This window comes from Pyrgilauda ruficollis, unplaced genomic scaffold (genome assembly GCF_017590135.1).
Source record: "Pyrgilauda ruficollis isolate IOZ18807 unplaced genomic scaffold, ASM1759013v1 scaffold7, whole genome shotgun sequence".
Lineage (NCBI taxonomy): Eukaryota > Metazoa > Chordata > Aves > Passeriformes > Passeridae > Pyrgilauda > Pyrgilauda ruficollis.
Window position 1 is genome coordinate 6,731,998 of NW_024528821.1, and position 27,394 is coordinate 6,759,391.

General features: G+C 39.6%; 1 protein-coding gene across 1 annotated transcript; it reads left to right on the plus strand.

Annotated features, from left to right (window-relative positions):
• The first annotated feature begins 515 nt into the window (after positions 1 to 515).
• On the plus strand, positions 516 to 23,825 carry WDR44 (WD repeat domain 44). The gene is made up of 20 exons (XM_041485203.1): positions 516 to 636; positions 6,964 to 6,997; positions 9,431 to 9,505; positions 10,002 to 10,632; positions 11,233 to 11,363; positions 11,457 to 11,549; positions 12,475 to 12,611; positions 13,626 to 13,709; positions 14,030 to 14,136; positions 15,107 to 15,258; positions 16,687 to 16,825; positions 16,920 to 16,984; positions 18,204 to 18,317; positions 19,113 to 19,235; positions 20,142 to 20,333; positions 20,497 to 20,598; positions 20,865 to 20,980; positions 21,420 to 21,547; positions 22,179 to 22,310; positions 22,763 to 23,825. The coding sequence occupies exons 1-20, from the start codon at positions 563 to 565 to the stop codon at positions 22,855 to 22,857; spliced, it is 2,724 nt and encodes a 907-aa protein (XP_041341137.1). The 5' UTR covers positions 516 to 562; the 3' UTR covers positions 22,858 to 23,825.
• The last annotated feature ends 3,569 nt before the right edge of the window (positions 23,826 to 27,394 follow it).

Genomic DNA, 27,394 nt, shown 5'->3' on the forward strand with positions numbered 1-27,394 from the left:
TAATTCTCTATCACCTGGTTGTATCACAGAATCCTTTGGCTGGAAAAGACCCAGGCGGGGGTCAGGCTCTTCTCACAGGCAACCAGCAACAGGACAAGGGGACAAAGCCTTAAATTGCGCCAGGGGAGGTTTAGGTTGGAGGTTAGGAAGAATTTTCTCATAAAAGGCTGATCAGACATTGGAATGGGCTGCCCTGGGAGGTGGCGGAGTCACGGTCCGCGGAGGTGACTGAAGGAAGACTGAACGCGGCACTCGGTGCCATGGTCTGGTTGACAAGGTGGTGTTGGGCCATTAGCTGGACTCGATGACCTCCGAGGTCCGTTCCACCCTGCTCGGTTCCGTGATTTTAGGACCCGCTGGCTCCGCACGGGCCGAGAGCCGGCGCCGGCTCTCCCTCACCCCCTCACGGCGGCCGCCAGGGAGCGCTGCACCGCGCGGGGGAGCCCCTCCCTCCCGGCCCTCTGTAGTTCCGCGCTGGCGGGGGCGGGGCCGGGCCGCTCTCGCGATACCCGCGCGGCGCCGCCCGGCCCGCGGTGCCCGGAGGTGGCGGCCCGGCCCGGCCATGGCGTCCGACAGCGACACCGAGGAGTTCTACGATGCGCCCGAGGACGTGCATCCCGCGGGCTCCCCCGCGCCGTGAGTTCGCGCCGCCCTGCCCTGCCCTCCCTCCTCTCAGCGCGGCCCCGCCGTCTCTGGGCAGCTCCCGGGGGTGCGGGGGGGAAGCGGGGTCCGAGCGCGGCCGCGGCCCCCGCTGAGGGCTCGGGGTGTGCCCGGAGCGCGGAGGGTGCGGGGAACCGAGCGGGGCTCGCCCGGCGCTCGGGGCTGCTGCGGCGGCAGCGGCCGTGAGAGGATGAGCTCATACCTGCCTTGCTGAGGCGGGAGCGGGTGTAGTGCTGGGAGGAGACGGGCGGAGATGGCATCGACAGAAGTAATTCCTGAAATGCGATAAAAGTAACAGATTTTCTGAGGAAGGAGAAGAGAGCGAGCTTCGTCAGCAACAGGCAGCTGTTGCTGCGTGAAGAACAACTTCTGATGTGCTCTGTTTTTAGTGGTGCCTTTAATACTTTCACTGTTTTTTATGGGGATTGGACTAGATTATCTCCAGTGGTCCCTTCCCAGCCCAACAAATCTGTGATTCGGTGTCGCTTTGATGCTTCTTGCCCTTGGCCGGTTGGTTCCGGTAGTGAAGATTTACCAGCGTTTTCTGACGTAGATCCCAGTGCTGCTGCCTCGGAGCTAACCCTGACACCGTGTTGTTGGTGTCAGCCAAATGTGCTCCCTCTTGTTGTAAATCTCTTTCTGGTTGTGTGCTGGACAGGTTATGGCTTGTATCAGTTCTGTTTTTCGAGTAAACCTCTTCAATATTTTACTTGGTAGGATGAGGTTTCACATGGCCTGTTTATCAAGTAATAGATATGGATTGTGGGATCCATGCATTTGAAGCTTTAATAATGGACTAAGGAGCTTGTTTTAAGCTGTCACTCAGTGGTCACTGGATGCCTACAAGAAAGGAAAGACTGGATCTTTTCTCCTCACCTTCAGATCCACAATTAAAGTTTTTCTCAACTTAGCTACTTAGCTGTAGCCTGGTGAAAAGCACATCTTAGCATACAGTTCTGCAAGATGTGATAAGCCAGATCCACAGTGCTTGTACTGATATGAGATTTTTCTCTAACTGTTTACCTTCTGCTAGGAATAGTGGTCAAACTCTTCTCTGAGTTGTATTAACTCAAAGTAAACAGCTGAAAACTAAGCAGCAAAAACTGTTCAATAAGTTAAAGCAGCTGGACCTGTCAGGGTTGGGACAGGAGAGGGTGAAGGTGAGGGATTCGTGTGACTGCAGGCCACAGACAGGAAAGGGGAAGCAGACTGTTTGGTAGAAGTGAGCTGTTAAATCTGCCCAACTGCACATCCACCTGTTGTCTGATACAGATCATTCCATGTGTCCTGGCTTTGCAGGTTTCCACCACCTGTATCTAAGCAGAACTTGATAATATGAAGTCACTCACTAGAAATTAAAGTGAAAGATGCTTTTAATTTCTCTAGTGCTCTTCCATAACCTGTGTCAATGCATCATTGACTCGAGTCAATAGAATTCTGTGAGCCTGAGTCAAGTAAGGAGGTGATGTCCATGAGCTTAGTTTGCAATACAGCTACTGGTCTGTAATTCAGTCTATTGTTGAATCTAACAATATGGACAGTATTTTCTCAAAATGAACTTTGAGATTTTGTAAGAGCTAATTTCACATGTGCATTGGGCACTTCTAGGAAGCCGGCTGGTATATTATTTTGCATGTGTAATGATGTTGGGTTGGGACCACAAAAAAAACCCCAAATACCTTCTTTTTACAGGCAAGGCAACTGAAAACAAGTACATGTTGCCCTCTGCAGTTTCAGATATTTCCTCCTGCATTCAGTGTTCTGATGATCAGTAAAATCAGCTGGGAATCCTTTTTGGCAGCAGTAGTTTGCAGCAAAGCAGTGTAGATACATTTGCCCTCATTAAAAATGTGAGGTTTGTAGCTTCCTCCCTCTCTAGCCTTTGTTCTATGTGGGGAAGTTTAATAGCTGCTGATAGAGAAACTCTGAAAGTGGTGCCAAGTGTTCACGTCAGCTTGCTGACTTCTTTGCTGTTTACTTGCTTTATTAATTGTCTGGTCTGTAAGAGTGGAGTTTTCAAGTTGGATGTAGGCTCCCAGTTCCCACTGTTAAGTCATTAAAGTACTGATGCTTGAGTCCCTCTCCAGGAAAGCACCATATTCTCACCCTGAACTACATCTGTAGCTGGTGCTTTTTAAGAACTAATTAGCAGAAATTACAGAACCTGAGGTGAAGTGTTTCTTTCAGATTGGAATGGTCTGAGGTGGTGTTCCTGGGGTAGCTGTTCTGGGGTGATGACTTCTCTAAGACGAGGTGTGTTTGGAGATGTTCTGAGACTACTGTATCCCCTGTGGCAAGGCCTGTGTGCTTCCCTTCTGCTCTAGATCTTGCCTTTTATTTGTAATTCTGCTTTTGACATGTGGAGAGTGCATCTGTTGGATAACTAAGTCCAGAGTAAAAAGAGAGAGGTAGAGTGACAGAAGATGCCCCTATTTAACCTCTGTCACTCACTTTAAAAGCACAATAATCATGGAAGAATTTAGGAAAAGATGCTGAAATGTAGAGGCCTGAATAGTCCCATGCAGGAGGGTATCAGTTTTGAGAGAAGGAAAGTGAAGTAAGGCACACTTGGTTAGATGCAGGCACGTGACAGACCCTCTATATTTTATTCATAGGAAAAGTGATCCACCCACTCTGAAATCAAAAACTGCCAAACCTAATAGTTTGGACTTCACATGCCTAACAATGTGGGGAGGGGGGGCAAGTTTGTTCCTAGTATGCTTGTATCCTAAAAGTTGTTATGAGAAACCAAACGAAAGAGATGGTGTAGATAATGAAAAATGTCCTCCGATTTGTTTAAATTCTTGACTTGTAACTTCATTAGTCCTGTACTTTAGAAGTTGCCTTGATGCTTTTCCTGAAGAATTTAGTGTTCCCCTGTGTAGGAAGACAGGTAAGGTTAAGTGCCCCATTGACGTGTGGGAGATGCTTACTACAACTTTTGTGTGTGTGAGTGTTTTAGCCAACGTGCAAAGCTGATGGTGCCAGCAGATAGATGGAGTGTGAAGTGCTGGTTGTGCTCAGTGCTGCAGTTGCATTTCTGTGCTCAGAGTTTGCTGAAGATCCCACATAGGAGCTTCCTCAGGGCACCCCAGACATGCACTGCAGCAGTGAATCCCTGGAGGTTTGAAGGTGTGACTGCCATGGAGAGCTGCAGCAGGAGTAATTACAGCTTCCAGGGCAGGACAGGTTCGAGGGAACATCGTGTACAGGACAGCGGTGAAGGCAGTTCTGGGCTGGCTGCTGAACCTGTATGTTCTGTACAGGGCACAGCTGCTCTGTGCACTGCAAACAGCTTCCCATCTGCTTGCTGGCACCTGTTGTATAACAATGTACATCCTTCCAGGAAGGCAGGCACTGTCGGTTTGGGATTTGCCCAAGGCCAGTACTCACATTGTTTTTTGTTTGAAGGGCTGAATGTTTTGTTTTCTGTCACAAAACTTAACAACAACGTCTTGAAAATGGGAAGCCTGCTTCAAACAGGTGCTAGGCTGGAGCTACCTGGTAGTAAGAATGGGAGCTTCCTGTGGTCTGATCACTACCAGGATGAATTTGATAGTGGGATAAACAATTTTTTAAAAAAGTTTATTTGTGCATTTGTTTGACTTTCAGACTAATCAGACATCTATTTGTGCAAGTGAAATGGGATATTTCTTTGAATTATGTTTAATCTTTGTAGATAACCTTGAAGCCTTCCTTTGCTAAATTGGTGTGAAAGTGGTGTCATGTAAGATAATGTAGAAGTTATGTGAAATGCAGTCTAGAAGATGTATTGCTATCAGTTTATAAATCCCACTTTTTTAGTAAACGTTCATACCAGATTAGTTTTCGCCTTGTGATTTTTGTGGCTTATGTCAGTTTTCATGTGCTGCCTGACCTTTCAAAGCCAAATCAATATTTGATCTTTGGGTTGATCTTATGTAAATATTTTCAGACACTTTTGCCGCTGTATATACTTTTTTTAAAATGCAAGGATTCATACACTGCATCTAAAAAACTAATGGGCTAAAAGTAAAGGGGCATGGAGAAGGCTGTAAGTTCAGGTGGTTGGGAAGACAAGAGCATTCCAGAGTTGTGTTGAAGTACAAAAGATTTCTGTTACCGAGCTGGCTGACTTTGTGTAAATGTAGTAGCACTTGAGCAGTAACTGCTCACGACTCTGGGAGCAATGCTGCTGACAGACACACAGCTCAAGTCCTCTCAGGCAAGCCACTGAACTTACCTGGCCTTATTACAAATTGATCTGAAAGTAGGGTTTTTGCCAAACAGCTGTGGAAGCTTTTCAGTATTTTAAAAGCATGTCAATTCCATGGTAAAGCTTCTTCTTAATTGTGTGTGTGTGTTATGTCAAACTATCAGAACGATTTTATATTCTACACCTGCTAGTTCTGTAACCTTTATCACTCAAGCAAATACCTTTTTCCCAAGGTTGCTGAGTAGCCTGAGCATGGAAAGTAACATCGGGTTTTGTTTGAGTGCAGATTTTCTGCAAAACTAATTAGCTGCAGAAGTCTGAAACAGTGGCAGTGTCTTTTGAACCGCCTATTTTGTGTAACCAGCGTAGGAATGAGTTGCCTGTACCAGAAGTGAGGGGCTAATTAGGGAAGTGTCACAGTAGAAAAATATCTATTGCAGTTGAGGGATTTGTCTTATTTGGGTTGTTAAGCAGTGTCTTGTAAAATAGGACCCTGGCTGAAGCCTAGGCATTAATGTTGTAATTATAAATATATTTCATTGTTAAAGTCATCTCATGGACTTAATGAACTGTGACACATTTCTGCCACTCCTAAGAAAATCCAGGAGTTGATAGTGGAACTGAAAATGTTTCAGTAACCAGAAATCCCACACAGGCTGCGGCCTTTCCCAGCAATGTATTTTGCGATACAAAAAATGTTCTTGTTTTTCTGGTCAAAATATTAAATTTTCTCTTTTTTTTGCACATTGGGGTTAGAGCTTTCTAGGAGGATTATACCTCAAAACAGTGTCACGGGTATTGTGCACCTGAAGTTAATATTTGGACAGAAGCATCTCAGTGTAACATGTTAAGTTAGTTGCAATGATAAAGTGTTTATGTAACAACCCACCGTACTTTCTTGTTTACTTAGCTCTGCTGTATAAATGGGATCTTTGCTTTTTTGTGATTAAATGCTTCCAGATGGTGAAGAGAAAATGAAGTTCTTAAAAACCAAATGGAAATAGTTGTGGGTTTTTTCAGGAAGTATTGTTCCTTAAAACGATTTTGGAGGCAGGAGGGGCAAATGAGGCTGAGATCTCGATATTTGTCTGTATTGCTTGGTGCCAGGTGATACTTGGGGTTCAGAGTGTCCCTGATCTTGGTATTGAGCTGGGATCTGTATGCAGTCCAGGCAGTTCTTTGGTAGTAAGCTTTTAGGGAATTAATCTGCAACTTTGTCTCTGCTTGTGACTGACAAACTGATAAAATCATAGAACCATTCAGGGTGGAAGCAGCCTGGGAAAATCATCTGGTCCAACCTTTATGTATCAGTAAGACTCTGAGTAAGCAGTGTGACTCGATATTTAAATATCTTCCAGAATTATGGAAGTCTTGTAGAAGTTGTAAATTCAGGATATAATAAGAGCTGACCATGCACTAATTGAATTGACTTGACAAGAAGTAATTATTTGATACCATTCCCCTAAGATAGCTTGTTCTTTCATGTAATTAGTGTAACGAGAGGTGGTGTGTGAGTGGTTGCTAATGCTAAGTCACTGTTTCACTGTGTGTATTTTGGAAAGTAGTGCACACCAGTTCCTTCCTGTTACAATGTATTTTGTATCTGTTTATACCAAATGTCCTGATTAGAAACAAGATCTTAGGTTTGATACAGATTCTGAAGGGCAGAGTACCTGTGATAGTGCCAACGCTATGGATCAGGATTCAGGCATTTGATTTGCAGAGTACTGGAGTCTTTGTGCTTTTGTGCTTCTGCTTCCTGAGAGTTTTTTTTTTTCTTTAATGTGCACCCAATGCTTGGCATATGCATGCTAATTTTGAATTCTCTGTAGTGCAAAATGTTTTTAGTTTTGTACTTGGAATAACATCTTTTTATTAGAAAAGGGTTATAGGTGATTTCTAGAAGATTCTGCTGACAAACTTTCAGAATTTGTAGAATCTGTGGATCTCTGTGTAGTACAGAGTAGGGAACTTGTATAGAAGTGATGTGAAAAACATTCACTTTGTTGCTCATCTAAATTATCAAGTATATGGTTCCTGCAAAGGAAGGCTGTGTTATAGACTGTTTAAAACAAAGCTGACCTAAGTCTATCTTCTCTTTCTAACAGGTCACCAACAAAAGTTGGAACCCATGTAGTAAAGGTGAGTTTCTTAAAATCAGTCAAGTGCTTGTTGATGAACACAGGGTTGAGTATTTCCACCTGATGTGCTACAGTACTCCTGACATCGGCGCACAGAGGAAATTACAGACTTTCCTTGTTGTAGGTAGCAATTGTGCTTGTCTTGAAATTCCAGCTTTCCTTTTATTTAGGGTATGTTACAGTGTCTCAAAGCTCATTTTATTCTGAAATGTGTGTGTGTAATTTAATTAAGTTGTATGGGATTACCGAACTGTGCTCTTTCAGCTGATTTGTGAGTAGTAAGCAAGCCTCTGCAGTCACCTGGCTTTTGGTCCTGATTTATATGAAATGGTTGGTTGTGCTCTCTTCTGTCTCCAAAATAAGAAAAATCTTAATGTTTGTAGTTCAGAAGCCTCCCCTCTAGGTTATGTGAAGATAAACCACTATATTTAGCTTAATGAGACAGCGTTGCCACTTCCCACGCAGGTAATTGGTATTCTGTGCGTAGTGACAGCAAGGCTGAATCCAGCACACAGTGAATAGGTGAGGAGCTGGAACCTTGTGCAAATAACACTCATTTCCTGCTCTCAAAAGGGCCAAAGGTGCTGCTCTACAACACTTCTGCCTAATGAAGATTTATCTGCAAAGTGTTTGTAGATTTGTCTGCAAAGTGTTGGGAAATCCTAGTGAAGCCAGTGTTTCTGAGCTGTCAGCAGTACTCTGCTCTGAATCAATAGTATTTTAACAGTGATACCATATCTTGCTATATCTCTTAGGGAACAGGGCCTTACCCCCAAGTTTGTGTTCTGTTTAATGTCCCTTTAATAATTAAGTATTACATGTGTAATCCTTTCAAGCAATGTTGTTTTATTATTCCCACTAAACTGTGTGCAATCAATGAGCTTCAAAACTAACTTTAATGTCTTAATGAATTATTAACTATGAAGTTCTCTATGTTGCTATTCGATTTTTAAATTTTTGAAGTTTCTTCCTAAATCACTTGCTCAAAGCTAAATTTCTGAAAGTGGAAAAAGTAGCTTCTCTGCCTAGTATCATATCAGTTCAGTGAATGTGTGACTAATGGTATCATTTGTCTTGGAATGGGTAAGAAATATTTCCTAAGTCCAAAGTTTAATAGGTGTGTGAGTTTAATGTCAACAGAATTGGAAATTAATATAATGGGCTTCTGTAGGCACTGATTACACTTAAGTATTTATGTCATCATACGTTTGAAGATAGACTTTAATAATAAAGCAAAGTGTAGAGCTTGCATTTAGATTAGAAATGCTTTGTGGCAGGAGGGAGTGGAGAGGGAGGAAGAATTTTTCTGTGATTGCAGCTGTCTTTGCACAATATGCCATTTCTTTAGGTCAGAACTCTCCAAGATGGATGTCTGCAAGAGTTTGGGGCAGGAAGGAGTTTCAAACATAATGTTAGGATGCTCTAGAGGTTCTGTTTGATTGTCTGGGAATCTAGACAAAGTCTAAGGAGAATTTTCTTAAATATCTGTACTAGACAGTCACTCTAAATAAACAACCAGGGACAAATGATTGAAAATACCCTGTTCTAGTTGGCTGTGCTTTGAGGGCTACTGGATCTCTACAGATCCCTTCCAATGTCAAGGATTCCATCAGGTTCCACTTTAAATATTGCTGATATATGTGCTTATGGACAATGTGATATTGTGGCCTTTCATTGGACTAGATAGTTTTTAAAGGTTTTTTTTTCCCTAATGCAAACTCTTTAGGATTCTAATAATTCATGTGGAAGAGAAGGGTGTGATGAAGTTCTTGCTGATCTGTATCACCTGAGGTTGAAGCAGTATCCTATGGTATAAACTACTTTGGTTCTGAACCAAAAATTTTGCAGGAATTGATTAAAATGTTTACTCACTAATGGAATATTTTCAGTTCAGCTTATTTGGATTTTGGAAGGATCTGCATGAAGATGACTGATAGCTAAAATATACAATGTGTACTAGGAATAATTGTAGAATGTAAGATTCCATGTTAGAATATCAGAAGCATATTTGTGACCACTTGATAGAGCTGCCTGCCTTAATTTGGAAATTTCTAATTAGTTTCTACTATATGTGGCTGTTATACAGTTCTTGAATCCATTCCTAAAAGCTGATAAAGAAAAGAGAAAATATTTTAATATTGAATTTCCTTGCTGCAGATTATTATATATGTTTATTTCATGCTGCCTTCTCTTTGATTTTAGTTGAGGTCGCAGTCTCTCATATAACTGCCTATTTTGTTGCATAGTGTGCATGACTCTGAAATACTGCTCATGTGTACTGAGCATTACTGTTTAAACATCTGACAGCAGTGATGTGTGAAAATGTGTCAGATTTCTTGTCCTTTATGCTATTTAATTTGTTGGAGCTATATTTTTGTTAGATCATCTTACTGAAGAAGTTAGTACCACCATCTTATGACTTTTTCTTTTGTAGGATATGGACAATAAGCTACACAAAGCTGGAAATGAAACATTTGTACGAGAAATGAAACAAGATGATTCGAAAGAGGTTAGTTTAATATTGCTTTGAGCTTCCAGCATCACACAAAAAAATATTAAATAATTTAATCATCAGTATTCTTCCTGAAACTACCATAGGTTAGAATTAGTTGTTAATGTTAGTAAGAATGTTCATCTAAAGGGTAAAAAATCAAATTAAGCATTCTAAAAACGTATTTAGGATTCACCAGTTTCAAATTATTTGTGTAATTTACAGGATCATATTTAGCAGTACATGAGAACTCTGAAGAGTGAACAACTTTTGTTTCCTAACTTTCTCTCCAAGTATATTAAAGAAGACTGGAAATCAGTTACTTTGTTTTATCTTTTGAATATGTCCATTTCTGCACCAAGGTTCTGGTCTCCTTTTCAAAAAAACTGCATTTTGTATATAAAACAAATTTTCATTGGAAAAGTTCTTGTGGGTATTGTGCAGGCTGACTGGTTTGTGTACCCAGGAAGTACCTCCTGGTGACTGGAAAAATGGTTTTGTTTTGTTTCTTTAGATTATTGACAGTATTATAGAAGAAAGCCAGAAGGCCCAACAACTAGAAGATGATTCTTTGGCTTCTAGAGGAAATGAATTGACTGTTCCAACTTCGGATGCAAATGCTTGGATTTCTGGAACAGGTATCGTTAGTGATATCCCAGAAGTACTAGCTGCTAAAGTACAATTACCAGAAGACACTAGAGAACCAGAGGATCAGAGTGTGTGTAAGGACGCTGAATTGGAGTCTGGGAAGCTTTTGGTTAGTTCTGACCAACAGGAATCTCATAAACCAACAAAAGTAACAAATGCAACTGACCATAAAATGGATGAAACTGAAGCACAAGGAGAAACATCAAAAAAAGAGGACATAACAGACAAGAAAGAGACAAATACTTTAGAAAAAGTGGCTTCAGATTTATCTACCAAAGACCTTTCTACAGCAGAAGAAATGCCCCCAGCAAAGCCCCCAAGGCAGCTGACTGTAGAGCCTGACATAGTTGCCAGCACAAAGAAACCTGTCCCAGCCCGGCCCCCGCCTCCCACAAATGTTCCTCCCCCGAGACCTCCCCCCCCTGCACGGCCAGCTCCACCTCCCCGGAAGAAGAAGAGTGAACTGGATTTTGAGGTGCAAAAACCTGTTTTAGAAGGCAAGTATTCTATTTCAGATGGGTTTATTTATCTACAGGGTTATTATTTTTTGTGTTTTGAGTGAAGGATCATTCAGTCCTGTGATTTTAGTTTAGTTGATCGGTAAAAAGTCCTTCAACAATCTTAGCTTATTACAGTGAAGTGATACCCTTCTGCTTTACAAGTGTTCCTCATTCACAGACTTTGTTGTAAGGTAAGACTTCCTACTAACTAAAATAGCTGTAGCTATAGCAAGGAGAAGTTGACTCATCAATACATAAGCTAAAAAACAGTTACTTCAAATAAAATGTGTATGTGGTCTGTATTTGCATAGAAATGCAAGTCAAGGTGTGGACTGAGGTCTTATGAAGATGAGTAGTCCTGGGTTACTAGGAAATGACTATTAAAAAGAAGTTAATAAAGCTTAAGAGGCCTAGGTGTGAAGTCATGCCTGAACCTCCAACTGTATATGAAATACATAGTTGTAAGTTAGATATGGTTGCAGTTGATCATTAAAAAATACCAAACTGGTCAGAAAGGGTGCTCAGGTCTGTAACTGATCTTAGGATTTGATCCCTATGGCAAGTGTTATGCTCTTCTTTCTAATAAATCTCTTTCAGTTTCTCGAGACAGCTTCACAGCTGGTGGTCTTTTAACTTCAAGTTCAGTGACAGAAGGTGTACCCAAAGATTCTCAGCCTTCCTTGGATTTGGCCAGTGCAACTAGTGGAGATAAAATTGTCACTGCCCAGGTATTGGGAAATGGTTGTGAGTTTGACTGGAACATTTTCTATTGCTTCAGTGTTACAGTAGAGATAATGTAATCTGTGTCTGCACAATTTCAGGAAAATGGGAAAGCAGCTGATGGCCAAACAACAAATGAAGTACTTGGACCACAAAGACCCAGGTCTAACTCTGGCAGAGAGCTCACAGATGAGGTATCTATGGCTGTGGTTTGTACATGGAACACCTTTGTGCTTGCTTTCCCTGTCTGTTAAATGAGTTGTCGTAGTCAGGTCACTCCTTGTTCTCTGAACCACTCCATGCTGTCACCAGGAATGCAGATAGGAGTGATGGCACAGCTGGCTTTGTCCACCTAAGAACTTTGTGTCCCCTGAGTCATGTGTGGCACTAGCCTTTGGAAGTGTGAGGTGTAACAGACCTGAAATGCCATCAAGTTCGTATTGGTAGCTATGCAAACACCTCAAAGGATTTTCATGGGAGGGAACACCAGCAAACCTGACATTTTGTCATGTGTCTAAAAGAGGAAGAGTCAGCAATAGGAAAATTATCTTCCTCATACTAAAAAATAGTTTTTTCAGTTAATAATTCTGCTAATCCTGATGATATTTGGCTTTTGTAAGTTTTCATTTCTGTCTATCACTGTATAGCTTTTTTTAACTGTTGCTGAACCGATGTCAGCGTTCATGAGACCCCAAATAAACCTTTTCCTTTGTGGTGCTAGTCAGTTCTAAATTCCTTTTCTCCCTGTATGCTAAGTTTGCCTTTGGCTAAACCTAAGATACAGCAGCTGGAGTAGGAAAGGAGAAGACGGCAATGTCTTTTAATTACATATGTTTGATATTAGCATGAAAGGTGTCAGGCAGTGGTGGATTCTCTATAGCTGCATTTTTGATTTATGAAATTGAAGCTTGTGATATGTAGCTGTTCATCTTTGTCTAGGTTGATAATGTTTGCACTAACATGGTAATTTAAACTTAGTCTTCATAAAATAAATATATCGTGAGCTACAGAACCTCCCATTAAGATAAATAATTTGTAAGTTTTGATGATTTCTGTTTTGCTCTAGGTTTTCAAGTCTAATCAAGGTCTCTTCATTTCACATCTTATTTTTTTCCATAGGAAATTCTAGCCAGTGTAATGATAAAAAACCTTGATACAGGTGAAGAAATACCTCTGAGTTTGGCAGAAGAAAAGTTACCAACAGGCATTAATCCCCTGACTTTGCATATCATGAGGAGAACTAAAGAATATGTCAGGTATGAATTATGAGAGCTTTCAGCTCATAAGATGCTGTTGCTCTCACAGTTTTTGCATAAACAGAAGCTGCTCTTACATAGGTAGAAAGAGCCCAAATCCATCTGTCTGACTGATCTGAGCTAATTCCCAGTTCTCAATGAGCCAGGCTCATTATTGATTTCTCTCAAGTTAACTAAAAGTTGCTGATCTTGCTGGAACTTGACAAGCAAGTACATCTGAAAATCCACTGATCTCCAGTTAGCCTTTGATGTACTAAATGTCATTTCTATGCTGAATTAAACACGTTTAACGTTCAAGTATTGGATGTTGTTCATGCCACCACCTCCTGTACTTTTTTCAGAGTTTCATAGGAGACTGTTTCTCTGAAAATCTGTTGTCATTAGTGCAGCTGATGCTTTGAGGTTTGCCTGTTCTTAATAGACCTTTAGATCCTTCTGATGTGTAAAATGGACTCTTTTTGCAATCTTTGATAGAAGAAGACACGTGCTTAATGATCAGAACATCATGTCAGTCTAGATGTTCTTTTCAAAGGCCCATATGAATTTATACATCAGACAGCTTCTAGGTTTTTTGCATTGGTGTATTGTTGAGAAATTCACTTTTCTAGAACTCTATTGTGAAAAAACTTCCATTTCAGGATTAACAACTATTAATTGATTTGATCTGTGGAAAGCAAGATCTGAGAACAAAGTGGCATGCTACCTGTTTCTAGTAATTTAATGTATTTTATTTGTTCTTAGCTTTCAAAGTGTCACTATAAGCTTAAGGTGGAAATTTGTGGCAGGGAATAATATATCTTTGGCACCTGCAGAGTGTATGCAGCTTTAGTATCAAGATGCCTAAGAATTGAAAAATCTGTTTATTATGTGATTGAAATAATGTCCATGTTTTTCTAATGTGTTACATAGAGGAATAAAGATGGATCCTAAAATACAGAGCCGACTTTACTAATGTTTCACTCAATTTAGATTCATTATGATATCCCATTAAACAGTCACTTCTGTATTTTCTAGTAATGATGCAGCACAGTCTGATGATGAAGACAAAATGCAGACACAGCAAACTGACACCGATGGAGGGAGGTTAAAGCAGAAAACGTAAGATGCTGTTTTGTTTTTTCCTTTCCCTAGAAAGAAAAAACAGACTTTATTTTTCTAAGCTGAAGCTTCCCTTCTGATTACTCAACAAGTTACCTTTCAAGTAATCACTTTACAAGTGATACCTGATTTTAGATAAGCCTGTAGCTTTGTGGTTGAACTGAAGATTGCATGACTGCTGTCAAATTTACTGCTTATTTTAAGAAGCAGTAATGAAAAAACATAAGGCTGCATTACAAGTCAAAATTACTGATTCATAGTGGCCAAAAAAGGGGCAATTTTCCATTATTATGTGTTGAAAAAGTATCCTTGCTTTTAAGGACTCAGCTGAAAAAGTTCCTTGGCAAATCTGTGAAGAAAGCAAAGCACCTTGCTGAAGAATATGGCGAACGTGCTGTTAATAAGGTTAAGAGTGTTAGAGATGAAGGTAAATGACAATCCTTTTTTTTTTTTTTCTTAATAGGATAGTCTGTTTATCCTTGTGCTTTTAGGAATCAGAGCAGGCAGAGGAACATACACTGCTGCATTCTACCGCTGTTCAACAATTGATGATACAATTTTTTTAGAGTTGTACCTTGTAGCTTAGTAGGCATTTTGAGATGACCAGGTTACAAGGATAAATTCTTGTAAAGTAATAGTTGAGAGACCTTTTCAACTAAACCAGCTTAATGCTCTGATTTTTTTGTTGTGCTGTTAGAAAGAGGTTTTGATATCAAAATGTAAACATTTTTGGAAAGTTATTCTAGCAAAGGTAGAAGTGGATTATCTTCATTACTTTAGTAAATCAGATTGTGATACTGGTTGCCAGAAAACAATTAGAATTCTCATATAGCATGAGCTCCTGTTAGCGTTCCCAGCTACAACTGAATTCTCCCCTTGTTTCATCAGTGTATTTTTCAGACAGACTTGTAGTGCTGCAGCAAGCTGGTGTAACCACGGCCTGAGATAAGTGCCATGGAACTCCTGCACTTCAGTGTCTTGTGCTGCCACTGGCTGTTGGCCAGAGCTCTTTTGCAATTATTGTACTTCATGGGCAAATCACCAGGCCATTGCAGTGTACTCACAGAGAAAAAAACAGACTCGTTTTCAGCACACATCAAAATGACAGAAATTACTTAGTGCAGGATCTGCTGAATGCAAGACAGGTGCCAAGAAAGGAGCAGAACAAAAATTGATAGCAGTTCTTATTTTCAGTGTTCAGTGTTTGGATTTGCTGTAGCCTAAAATTAATGCAGATGTATTTTTAGAACTTAATGCAATACTGTTCTTATTTTGCTGTTAGGTCTTTAAATTGCCTATAGAAATGGTCTAACTCAAAACTAATCCACTACCAAAGAGTTTACTAACATATTAAATGGGTGCTGCAATATGTAGTACTGAATTTGTGTTCCTCTAAGTCTTTCACACAGATCAAGATGATCCCTCTTCCAGTGATGATGAAGGGATGCCCTATACAAGACCAGTTAAGTTCAAAGCAGCACATGGCTTCAAGGGACCTTATGATTTTGAACAAATTAAAGTTGTTCAGGATCTCAGTGGAGAGCATATGGTAGGTCTCAAATTCCATCTGTGGTTTTGCTCAGTCTGTTTAGCCTGAGATTCAACTTCTCATTTTCATCTACTCACTGACCTCCAAAAATGACTGTCAGGTTTATTTTCTGTGGAAAAACTTCATTCTGGAAAATAATAGTCTGGCAAAAAAAAAAAAAGAAAAAAAAGGAGAAGAAAATTTGGCTGGTTTGACCAGATCTTCATGGAGTAAAAAGCATGTAGATTCCTAGGCATCAGGGATTCTCCAGAGCTCTCCTTTGAAGAGTTGTGGTATCAAGTGGTATTTGGTATTTTTAGTTCCTCCAGTTAGAACTTTAGGCTGAAATAGGCTGTTTTTCTCTATCAGAACTGAGCACAGAGCAGCAAGCTTGACCTGCTCAGCAGTGAATAAATGAGTCTATTAGACAGATGAACACAATATTGAACAGAAATACTTAATAGGTTTTGGAGGCAAAAGTTGGGAGAAGTTAATGGAGTATGTGGTTCAGAATGATAAGGTGGGGAGAAACCAGGATAGGATATTGCAGAGATGCCTGTGGAGAATCATCAGAAAAGCTACTTATTCATCACTGTTTGAAGTGTATATGCTTCCCTGTGAGTCTGGAATACATTTTAGTATTCCTGATTTCCCAAAATTCTGCTGACAGCAGCTGTCTGATATTGGCAGCAATCCTTCATCTCTGAGTGTTGGGCTGAGGGTAATGACCTACAGCAGTCAGTGACCAGAGATTCCAAGCTTGTCATCCACAACTGAACTTCCCATTCCTGCTGGTAATCTGTGTTAGTTTCCATCATGCCAATGTTTGACTTCTTAAACCTAGGAAATTCCTCCAGATTGGTGGAGCATGGTGGAGTGAAATGCCTAGTAGCTCTTTATTCAGTAGCAGAAGGAAATGGGATACTGCTTGTGTGGTTATGTTTTATTGACTAGTAACTCTTTGGACTTGGCAATGAAGAAAGAATTATCATCAGAGGCTTTGCAAATCCCTCATGCCAATGATGAATATAACAAATATATGTAGTACCCATTTTGGTTGCCGGTTGGTGTAACCAATCAGTTTCTACTTTAGAAAAAGCATGCAAACCTCAAATGCAGCTACAAGTGCGTGTCAGTTCTACAAAACAGGAGGTTCTGAGTCCCTCAGACAACTGTACGAGTCTTATGTGGAATTCTGTGGTAGTGCTGACCTCCTCTAACTCCTCTCTTGCAGTCATCTGTGGGCTTTTTCTTTCAAACTGTTTTTGCACATATGTTGCACAATCCACCAGTGTTAACAATTACTTATCAGCATTTTGATCTACAGTTTATTTTACTTGTGGTATCTTGTGTACGTCTAAAATCTTGTCAGTTGACGTTGTAGAAAGTCTTTTGGTACACAGAAAAGCACTTTTTGTGACTTAAGCAATAATCTCTTTATTTTGACAGGGTGCTGTTTGGACAATGAAATTTTCTCACTGTGGTCGATTACTGGCATCTGCAGGGCAGGACAATGTAGTAAGGATATGGGTTTTGAAGAATGCCTTTGACTATTTCAATAACATGCGCATGAAGTACAACACAGAAGGTATCTCCTATGCGTGGCTGGAGCTCTGCAACAGTCGAAATTCTGGGTATTTGGGAACTTGATGCTGACCATGGTGTTCCTGTCTGTGTTCCAGGCCGTGTCTCCCCTTCTCCCTCTCAGGAGAGCCTGAATTCTTCCAAGTCTGACACCGATGCAGGGGTAGGTACACAAGGCATTGGGAGGGGAAGAGATGGTCTGGTTTGTAATGCCAGATCTTCATTGTTGCTATATCCAAACTCACATTAAGGAGTTCTTGGCTTGTGTCTTTTTGTCAAACTGTCATATCAATAGATGTCTTCAATCAAATATATTAATTCAACGTACAAGCAAGGAAGCCCATCACTGAATTTAAAGCATTACAAAATCTGCATAGCTGTGCTGTGGCCTCCTGCCAGAGGAAATTGCTGAGTGAATTGCTAAGGGGAAAAGCCTCACATCATTGAATTTCCTGTCTTAGTGTTTTATCTCTGGCCATTACTTGTGGTTAAGGTCTGACTTGATGTTTTTTCTGAGGAAGGCCAAAGTGAGCAATGGGATTCTCAGAAGCATAATGATACCTGACATTTAAATTTTTCACATCTGTGTAGAAAAAAAAATGAACATGACTGAAGAAAAGTATTCAGATACTCTTACTTGTAGAGTTTCCAGACACTGTAGTAAACCTTGCCATTAAAATGAATGTATTTAAGGTGGTTTTTTTCTATTTTTGGCTTCCAGTAGTATAAGAAACAGATGACAAAATGGGGGTTTAAGTGAAGATCTTGGCAGTAGCGTTATTTAGTGTGTGTTGTTTTGGCAGAGGGGGAAGCAGGGAGGCCAGCAATTGTTCTTTAACTCATGTAAATGAGTGGGCTTGCTAAACCACACACACCAGAGATGCTGTTTTGAGTAGTTGGGTTTGGGTTAGTTTTTTTTTCCTGGAGAGGTTTTGTATAGGAACTTCTAGGGCTTTTTAAATTGATTATTTTACACCTGTTAATTCTGAACTGGTCTCTTACTAGGAAGTTGTCATTTATAATATGCACTAGAAGCTTGGAAAGCTGAACTCTCACTTTATATTCTGAAGTGGAATGCAGTTTTTAAGGTTGATATACTTTGTTCCAAAAGCTTCAGGTGTTTGCTTAAATTGCTGTCGGACTCATCCCACTGAACAAGAGAAAAATGAAATGAAAAATAAAAAATCTAGAAGTTCTTAATTTTGCACTTCCAGGATGATGTTTCACAGCCCATTGTACTTGACATTTACTTTGGTTGTTTATTAGTGCAGTATTGTTTGTTCAAATTGTTATTGTCCTAATACTTTTTTTAAGCAGTAAGTGCTTCATGGTAAATTTTTCCGTCTAATATTTGGTAATATTTCTATACATTTCTCTGATAGATTTGCAGTGGAGTTGATGAAGACCCAGATGATAAAAATGCCCCCTTTCGTCAGCGACCATTTTGCAAATACAAAGGCCACACAGCAGATCTTCTTGATCTTTCCTGGTCTAAAGTAAGGCACTTTAATACAGGCTACACAGTTCTTCTGTATTTTCCTTGTTTTCTGTTGTCAGTTGCTACTGGAACCATGCATTTAAACAATATGAAATGATCCTTGAAGTTAAGAGAAGTTTTGTACAGGCAACATTTATTCTAGCTGAAATAGTTGGAATAAAGCGAGCAACCTTCTTGTGCTTGTGTAATTAAGAGTGGTCTTAAAAAAACCAAACAAACCAGTGACAATTACAGTTCTGTATTCAATAATAAAATTAAATTATTTTGAGTGGGAGGATTTTCCATTGCGCTGTGTGGTTTCTGTTATATGATCTTACTGCTTTTCCTGTCTTCAGTGTGCTTCTCTTTTTGTGCAAAGTACACATTCTGAAGTTGCTGAACACATACATTTGTTTTAAAATTAAAAAGTTACCATGTTTCACATCAGACTTATTCAGATAATTCTCCACATGAGAATGCACTTGTACTTTTAGGAACACAGTCTGGTTGAAGCATCTCAGGCATCTCTGAAGCCTGTCGTGCCATTTCTTCTCTGAATACTTTAACTACATTCCAAGTATTCATTTTCACTGAGATTGTTCCAGAAAATTTTCTGTTACCAAGGGTCAGTGTACAGCTCTTAAGAAAAGCACTGATCAGCAATGGTAATTTGGATTAACCTTTTTATCTGAAAATATAACATGTTGAATTTCATGGTAGCATAGGCTTGGTAAGGCTCTACCAATCAAATTGCTTCTGTATTTCCAGTTAATTTTGTGTCTGTTAATAAGTGTGGAATTCTCTTGTTTCACAGAATTATTTCTTGCTTTCTTCTTCTATGGATAAAACTGTCAGATTATGGCACATATCAAGAAGGGAATGTCTTTGCTGTTTCCAGCATATAGACTTTGTCACTGCTATAGCTTTCCATCCAAGGGTAAGTGTAACTGCCCTTTTACTTCTAGAGAGGTAGCATTTAAAATTACTACATTCAATTCCTTTTTTTTTTTTAATTAAAAAAATTGAATAATAGAGTTTGTGCACGTCAAAAATATGCTTCATGGATAATATTTGAGGACTTTGTGTTCATCTTCACTGAACTTCACCACGACTGTCCATGGGGTTTAACCATGTGTACAGTAAAGTGGAAAGTGAATTGTCTGTTGGCTGTACCATCAGAGCTGGTGTAGTGTAGAGTAACTTTGTGAAAAATTAGAATTTCCAGTGAGGGATATCGTGCTTAAATATTTGTGGGGAAAAAAATCCTGATGAGATTGAACAGATTGTTCAGAGACTACAGAATCCTTGAGAATTTTTAAAACTTGACAGAATATAACCCACTACAGCCTGATCAAACTTTTGGAGCTGTCCTTGCTACAAGCAGGGGAGGTGGATTAGAAGCCTCCAGAGATTAATTTCAACTTACTTTTTATAATTTTTTAAAAATACTATAATCAAGCTTCCTAATATTAATAAAACTCAAGTGGAAGAACAGTGTTTGTCAGTGTTTCCTAAACATACAGAACTAGTAGATGTATGGGAAACCATGAAAGGAGCTTCCAGCTCCTGGCAGGGTGAGTGTTGAGAGGGTAGAAACTACCTGTGCTAACAGTGGGCAGTTTTCTAACCTGAGGTGTAACTGCATGTGTGTAATCTTGTCAAAAACCTGTAAGAATTTGAATTCCATTTGCCAAAAATTTCTCAAACATTATAATCAGCTCATCTGAGGGTTCTTATGGGGAAATTCTGTAGAGGAGCTGTTTGGAAATGGGGTGGGAAGATTTTAAGGAAAGCAGAAACTTAGTCATAGCACAAGTGGGGATTAAACCTTGTGTGTTCTCAGGATGACAGGTACTTCCTAAGTGGTTCACTGGATGGAAAACTCCGACTCTGGAACATTCCTGACAAAAAAGTGGCATTATGGAATGAAGTAGATGGGCAGACAAAATTGATCACAGCTGCCAACTTCTGTCAGAATGGCAAATACGCAGTCATAGGCACCTATGATGGAAGATGCATCTTTTATGACACAGAGGTAAAAAAAACTTTGGGGCTGTGGATATTTTATGTTAAATAACAAACAGATTTAGAAGTCATGGTTATTTAAACACCAAGAAACAAACCTCTTAGAGCTTGAAGCAAACAAATGTTTTTGCACAATTTTTTTCATTTTGGGACACATTTTGATATCTTTTCAGCACTTGAAGTATCACACACAAATACACGTGCGTTCTACCAGAGGTCGAAATAGAGTTGGAAGAAAAATTACTGGCATTGAACCTTTGCCGGGAGAAAATAAGGTACTGTCTTTCAGAGCAGCTTTGGCCCAGTACTGAATTCTGATATTTATATATAATGCTTAGTAAGTTTGTGCAAAGTCTTTTAAACTACTGAAATGAGCCTTACTCTTTGCTGATTCAGCCTAACACAATACTAAGTAGTAGTAAAACAGAATATATATATATATATTCTTTTAATGATATTATGCTCTGATTAATGTGCAGATGAAAAAATGTTGCAGATGGCTAATTGTTTCCATGCCTAAATTAATTTATTTCTTTTCTAGATACTAGTGACATCAAATGATTCCAGAATCAGGTTGTATGACCTAAGAGATCTGTCTTTATCTATGAAGTACAAAGGTTATGTCAACAGCAGCAGCCAAATCAAAGCCAGCTTTAGGTAAGAAACAATGGAGTTGATGGATTTGGGAAATGCTATGGCTGAAGTACAGAGGGTTTTGTTTAAATAATTTACATTGGCATGAAACTGAGCTTCTGAAATGTCACTTGGCTTGGAATGCAAAGGTAAAAAAAGACTCTGGTGAAGAGTGATGAGCTGGGAGCTCTGGTGGGTGAGTGAAAGCATTTGCATCCTGTGGACAGTGAGATGTGTGTCCATTAGTAGTGCTGTGAGGGCAGGAACTGTGCTGCAGCTGAGGTTGGAAAGGACCTTGGGAGATCATGCTCAGTTCCCCTGCTCCAGATAAATTTTCCAGATAAAATCATCTCTACTTACTGGGCTGTAGCCCAGTTAGTGTCAGAGTTTAGAGATGCAGAGCTGCTGTAATGCATGCTTGAACAGCTGAAAAATGTAATTTTTTCCTTCTTTGAATCTTTAGCCATGATTTTACCTACATTGTAAGTGGTTCAGAAGATAAATATGTCTACATTTGGAGTACATACCATGACCTGAGCAAGTTTACATCTGTAAGAAGAGATCGAAATGACTTCTGGGAAGGCATTAAAGGTAAAAACCAGCTTTTGATCTTTGTTTTATCTAAGCTCATATGATTTGAAAGTTGAAATATTTTATTTGCTATGCATTTAGTGTGAACAAATTCTTAGTAGGGTGCATGGTAATTGGTGGCCTGTCAGGAATCCTTGTTCACAGGAGACTGTCTTTGGGATGGCAAGAGACAAAGTAGCTCAGTTTGTCCAGCTTCAGTAAGAGATTTTGAATTAATGTTTTGCTGGCTGATTTTAGAAATCTAAATAATTTTCAACCCATAATCCTTTATGGAAAAGTGACTTTGAAAACAAATGCAAGCTTTCTCTTTCGCAGCAGGCTAAAACCAAAAATGGGTGGGGAAAAAAGCAGCTCTTTTATCTGCTCCACATACACACTGCTTTTGGAAAATGTGGGCCATGTTTATATCAAATGTGTTTTGGACCTCTTGCCAGTTAGTTTTGGGCACTTAGAGCACCTTCTGAGATCCCTAAGATTATAGAACAATGACAGTTCTTCCATGAATTCTGAGTTTATCTGATGCCACTAGCACTGAGATTCTTGTATGTTTACTGGAAGTTCTGCCTGTTATTCTTGTAAAATCAACAAATTCTTGAAACAAGGTAATCAAAATTGGATTGTCTTTCTGAAGCGCACAATGCAGTCGTTACCTCTGCAATCTTTGCTCCAAATCCTGGTTTGATGGTTTCACTGGAAACTTCTGAAAAGCAAGAAGCTGAAAGTAAGGGAGAAGATTGTGAGCTATCAGACACCATACCCTCTGGTAGGTGCTTAAGGTGAACTCAGCTTGGTACCATGGTATGAGCAGGAAAATACTATGAATACTTTCGATCTGGGTGGGAGTTTCTTGAGAAGAAAAGTCCTTGCAGTGTCATGGGTGTATATTCCAACTTAGCATTCCACCTTGAACATTTTGGCAGCTGTTGCATTCTTAAAAGCTGAGGTAGGATGTGAAATGAGGGGTACAGTTGCCATCCTGAGTGTTCCTTTTACATTGGAGCTGTTAGGAGGTAGAGCTGCACCAACCATTAATGAAAAGGTTTCTTTCCTAGAAATGCAGATGTTTCTTGAACATCTGCATTTGGCTAGAAATCAGAAATATGATAAAGGAAGAAGGGTATCACAGTGGTGTCATATATTTTAATGAGAGTGTGATTTTTGTATATATATATGTATATTATAATGAACTAACAGTTTATTCTCTTTCCTGTTAAGGAGCTCTGAAGACAGATCACACAGAAGTGCTTTTATCAGCTGATTTTACTGGAGCAATTAAAGTCTTCATTAACAAAAAGAAATACGTATCTTAGTTGGTTCGCAACTGACAGTATAAAGCTATGGTACTGTGGGATTAAAATTCCATAAATAATGCAGGCAAAAGCAAAGTATCTAATATAATAATGTTACAGGCTGATTTATTTTTAAATCTTTATTTTAAGGCTACTCAAATATTGGATCCTTGGAAAGCAGTGCGCCTATTAACACCTGGGCTTGTAGGATAGAGAGGAGTGTGTAAGAATAATTCTGCCAAACATTAGACTCTAAACTTTCTACAAACAGTTGTTTTGCCATGTCGTTGTGAACCTGCACAGGTTTCTGCACAAAATCGTGTTTGCACATGTGTGTGCCTTTTGGATCCATGCACGAATTGGAACCTGTTTCAAAAGCATTTTAGTGGTGCTTGTGGCCACTAGATGTCGGGAGCTGGGGTGGGAAAGGAAGGCTGGAAAATGCTGAATAATGTAGTCTGATCTTTGCATTTGAGAAAGATCTTGAATTTGTAGTAGCTAATATTCAGAGTTTTAAGTTATGCAAGTTTTTGATGGGTCAGCAACCATGTGTAAATGTTTTTATAAATTTCTCAACTTCAGGACGTGAAAATTTTTTTGTTGTCTTTTAATTATTGTGGACTTTAGATTCCTTTCTTATATATAATTTTTTGCACACTGGAGCACAATACTTGTGTAAAGAATTCTCTCATTCCGTGTTCACGGGCACCAGGATATATTCACCTTCCAGATAAAATTAAGCTGCATTAGAAAGTTCTTATATTTTACAACTATGTAAAATAAACTGTTTACATTTTTTAAGCATTGTAGCTTAAAGTTTTAAGTTCTTCTTGTTTGTTTAGTGCCACTGAATTTTGAAAGTCTTTGTAAATATTCATATAAAACACCTATGAAGTAACTTTCTGGGCATCATAACCCATGAAATGTTATTGATGGTCAAATGTTTCAGAGAACAAATGTATCATTAAACTTGGTCACACACTTGGAAATTGTTGCTTCTTTTCTGTTTTGATTTGTTAATTTGTCTTTTGTCTAAAGTAGTTTTGACCTGTGTCTGAGATCAGTGATCCTACAAGCACTTGTTACCTTCTGAGTTCTGCTTTTCCTGATCTTGTCATACCTTCATGTCTGAAAGAATGGGGAATGAAGTACTGCAACTAATTAAGTAGAATTAAGAGTAATTATATGATAGTTTTGTATGAGGAAAACTTCAAAAGTGTGCACAGAATTCTCTCCTTCCCATTAGTGGAAGAATGAGGACATGGAAAGGCAGGAAGTGAGTCTCACCATTTAATTCTTTTCTACTCAGATGAATTTGGCTATGACCTTGTAAAGAATTGTCTTGGACAAGAAAAGCAAAGGGTTTATTATCAGTCAAAATAGATACAAGAATGGTACACACATTATATAAAATTATCTTCAGTTAATGCAGTTGGGTGAATTTGACTCAGAGTTGAAAATAACTGCGTGGATGAAACAAACTAAACTCTCTCAGGGTTCTTTTGTTACTTTGAGCTCCACTGAATTGACAGAATTGAGGAGGTAGCACAAGAAGACATTTCGTTTGTGACTCCAAAAATCAGTTTCTAAAATATATGCAATATCTGTGTAGAAGACTGTAACTCACTGAGATTTCTGTGAGCTGTTCCCAGACACTTCTAGGGTTTGTTAGCTTTTCCTGATCTTGTCATACCTTCATGTCTGAAAGAATGGGGAATGAAGCACTGCAACTGGATATTAAGTAGAATTAAGAGTAATTATATGATAGTTTTGTATGAGGAAAACTTCAAAAGTGTGCACAGAATTCTCTCCTTCCCATTAATGGAAGAATGAAGACGTGGAAAGGCAGGAAGTGAGTCTCACTTTAATTCTTTTCTACTCAGATGAATTTGGCTATGACCTTGTAAAGAATTGTCTTGGACAAGAAAAGCAAAGGGTTTATTATCAGTCAAAATAGATACAAGAATGGTACACACATTATATAAAATTATCTTCAGTTAATGCAGTTGGGTGAATTTGACTCAGAGTTGAAAATAACTGCGTGGATGAAACAAACTAAACTCTCTCAGGGTTCTTTTGTTACTTTGAGCTCCACTGAATTGACAGAATTGAGGAGGTAGCACAAGAAGACATTTCGTTTGTGACTCCAAAAATCAGTTTCTAAAATATATGCAATATCTGTGTAGAAGACTGTAACTCACTGAGATTTCTGTGAGTTGTTCCCAGACACTTCTAGGGGTTGTAGATGTTCTTCATATTTATTGACTCATGGAAGTTAAGAAGCTGCTTTATGCAGTACAATGCCATCACTTTGCTTACAGATACCTGAATTCCAGAGTCTTGGCACATTGTGGCTTTCCTTTCTCTGGAACTAAAAGTCCAGACTGGAGGAAGAGGTGCATGGGCTTAGCATTGGGATTTTGGGTATGTTATTTTTGTGTGTGTGTATGCTGCTCTTCCTTTCCTGCTTTTCCCCTATTATAGTTAAAAAAGTAAATGCAAAAATAAGGGATGAGTTATGGGAGAAGGGAGCTCTTATTAGCTGCTAAGAAATACACAGGAGAGGATGGGTCAAACCCAGCTTTGAGTGACTGAATTCCTGGCTTCTGTCAACATGCAGTGTTGACATGTTGTACATGTGGGGCTGAGGGACTTTGGGAGGGGTTCCTGCAACATGAATGGCCTGCACTTTACATGTTCTGTGCAAAGTCTCCTCTGTAACCTCTTAATGATCTGAATGATCTTGGGGTTTTTTCAGCATGACTGATTTGGAGATATAAGTTGAACTGTTAGTTTTGCATATTAGCTGCCAGAAACTCTTAAGATGTTTGTGTTTGGACTGTTAAGTACTCAGGTGCTCATTAAAAAAGGGTTATTTTCATTATTCAGGCAGTAAACAAAGCTGATCTTGAGGAAGATTGACTTCCATTTATCTTGATATTTAGCTTTTCAGCACTCACAGTTCTGGTGTTCCTCTGCATTGATCTAGTATTCTCAGTGCTTTTTCCCCAGCTGAACTGTTCTGCTCAGTTTTGATGGTTCAGAAATCAGAGCCTCTTTCCCTCTCCTTCCAAAAGTTGTGTTGGTTGAGTGCTGTTCCAGTCTGAGTGGTGCTGTGTCCTTCTGATCTCAGTCACTGCTGGATCTGGAGACTGCTCTGGTACCTTATGTGCTGCCTTCTGCTTTTGTCCACAGCCTCCAAGTTCCCCTTGCAGGTAAATGTCAGTTTCTCTGCTGAGCCTGTTGGGTTCAGTCAAGTGCCTTCACTGTCTGTAGATCAGGGTGTGCCCCTGCACTGCAGTGATGTTCCTGGCTGGAGCATAAGCACAGCATGCATGGAGATCTGTTGAAATGAAACATTTCCCTTTGTGCAGGCGGGTTCTTCTCTCTGGAGTGTTTTTTCCCAGGGGGCTCCGTAACAACTTCTGTTAAATAACAAAAGGTTGACATTCATGTCATCAAAATTCTGCTTACAGAAAGTGAGATTTCCCAGGAGGCAAAGTGAGGAATTGCCATTGCAGAGGAACCTTGGTGCAGGAAATGTGAATTAACCCAGTCACTTCCCAAGAATCAATAAAATGAGCTGATTGGAGTGTCACAGATCTTCAGCACCTCATTTCTGCTGTAGCTGGGTCCTGGCAGCTGTTTCTGGCAGTGAGTGCCTGTGGGTGGAAACAAAGCTGTGTCTGCTACCTTTGTATCTTTGAGAGCTGGGCACCAAGCCCAGTGCATGTACAGAGGGACAAAAACAACAGATCGAGTAGCTGAATCATGCTAAAATTTGATTTCTAGATGCTGCAAAAGTCCTTTTTTCTGAAGTTAAAAAGGGGGTGGTATCTTTGTTTCTTTTGGTTGGTGAGATTCTTTTGGGTTTTGTTTTTTAACTGAAAGCCATGCTGAACTCTGCGACTGGCATGATTTTAACACTGTTAAATATATGAGCATTAGCCATAGGCATGGCAGAATCAATTCATCAGTCATGGAAGGCCACTGCTTTTTTTGCCTGTCATTACCAATTTGCTGAGCACGTGTTGGAAAATGGCCACTCTTCAAATGAGCCAAAGTGAACCTGTAAGTGTAAGGAATGCTAAGCTGTTAACCTTGTGAGGCAAACTTTCCTGCTGCTTCTGGAATATCAGCAATGCAAATTTTTTTGTGTTTTATCTGTGTCTGTTTTCTAGGTGTTTTCTCTAGTTTCATATATGGCACCTTGTTTGTTTGAGAACTGCTTATAAGCACATTACTTCATTTTGTGAAAGTGGGAACAGACTGGAAGGTTGTAGGGAGCTGCTGGCTGGTTCTGAGGACGTGCTGCTGGATTTGTGAATCCATGTTTTTATGCTGTCTACAGCTGCTACTTTCGCTTTCCTAGTATTTTGCTAATAGTATTGGTCTCCTGCTAAGATGCAGAGGAGGCTTTTCAGTTCACATGGTTAGAAACTGATATGTGCTTTAGTGATGGTGCTTCAGGCTTTGGTGGGGAATTCTACTCAGACTATAATGTTCAGTAAATGGAGCACGAAAAATGAGTGAAGCCAAGTGCTATGTACAGAACAGC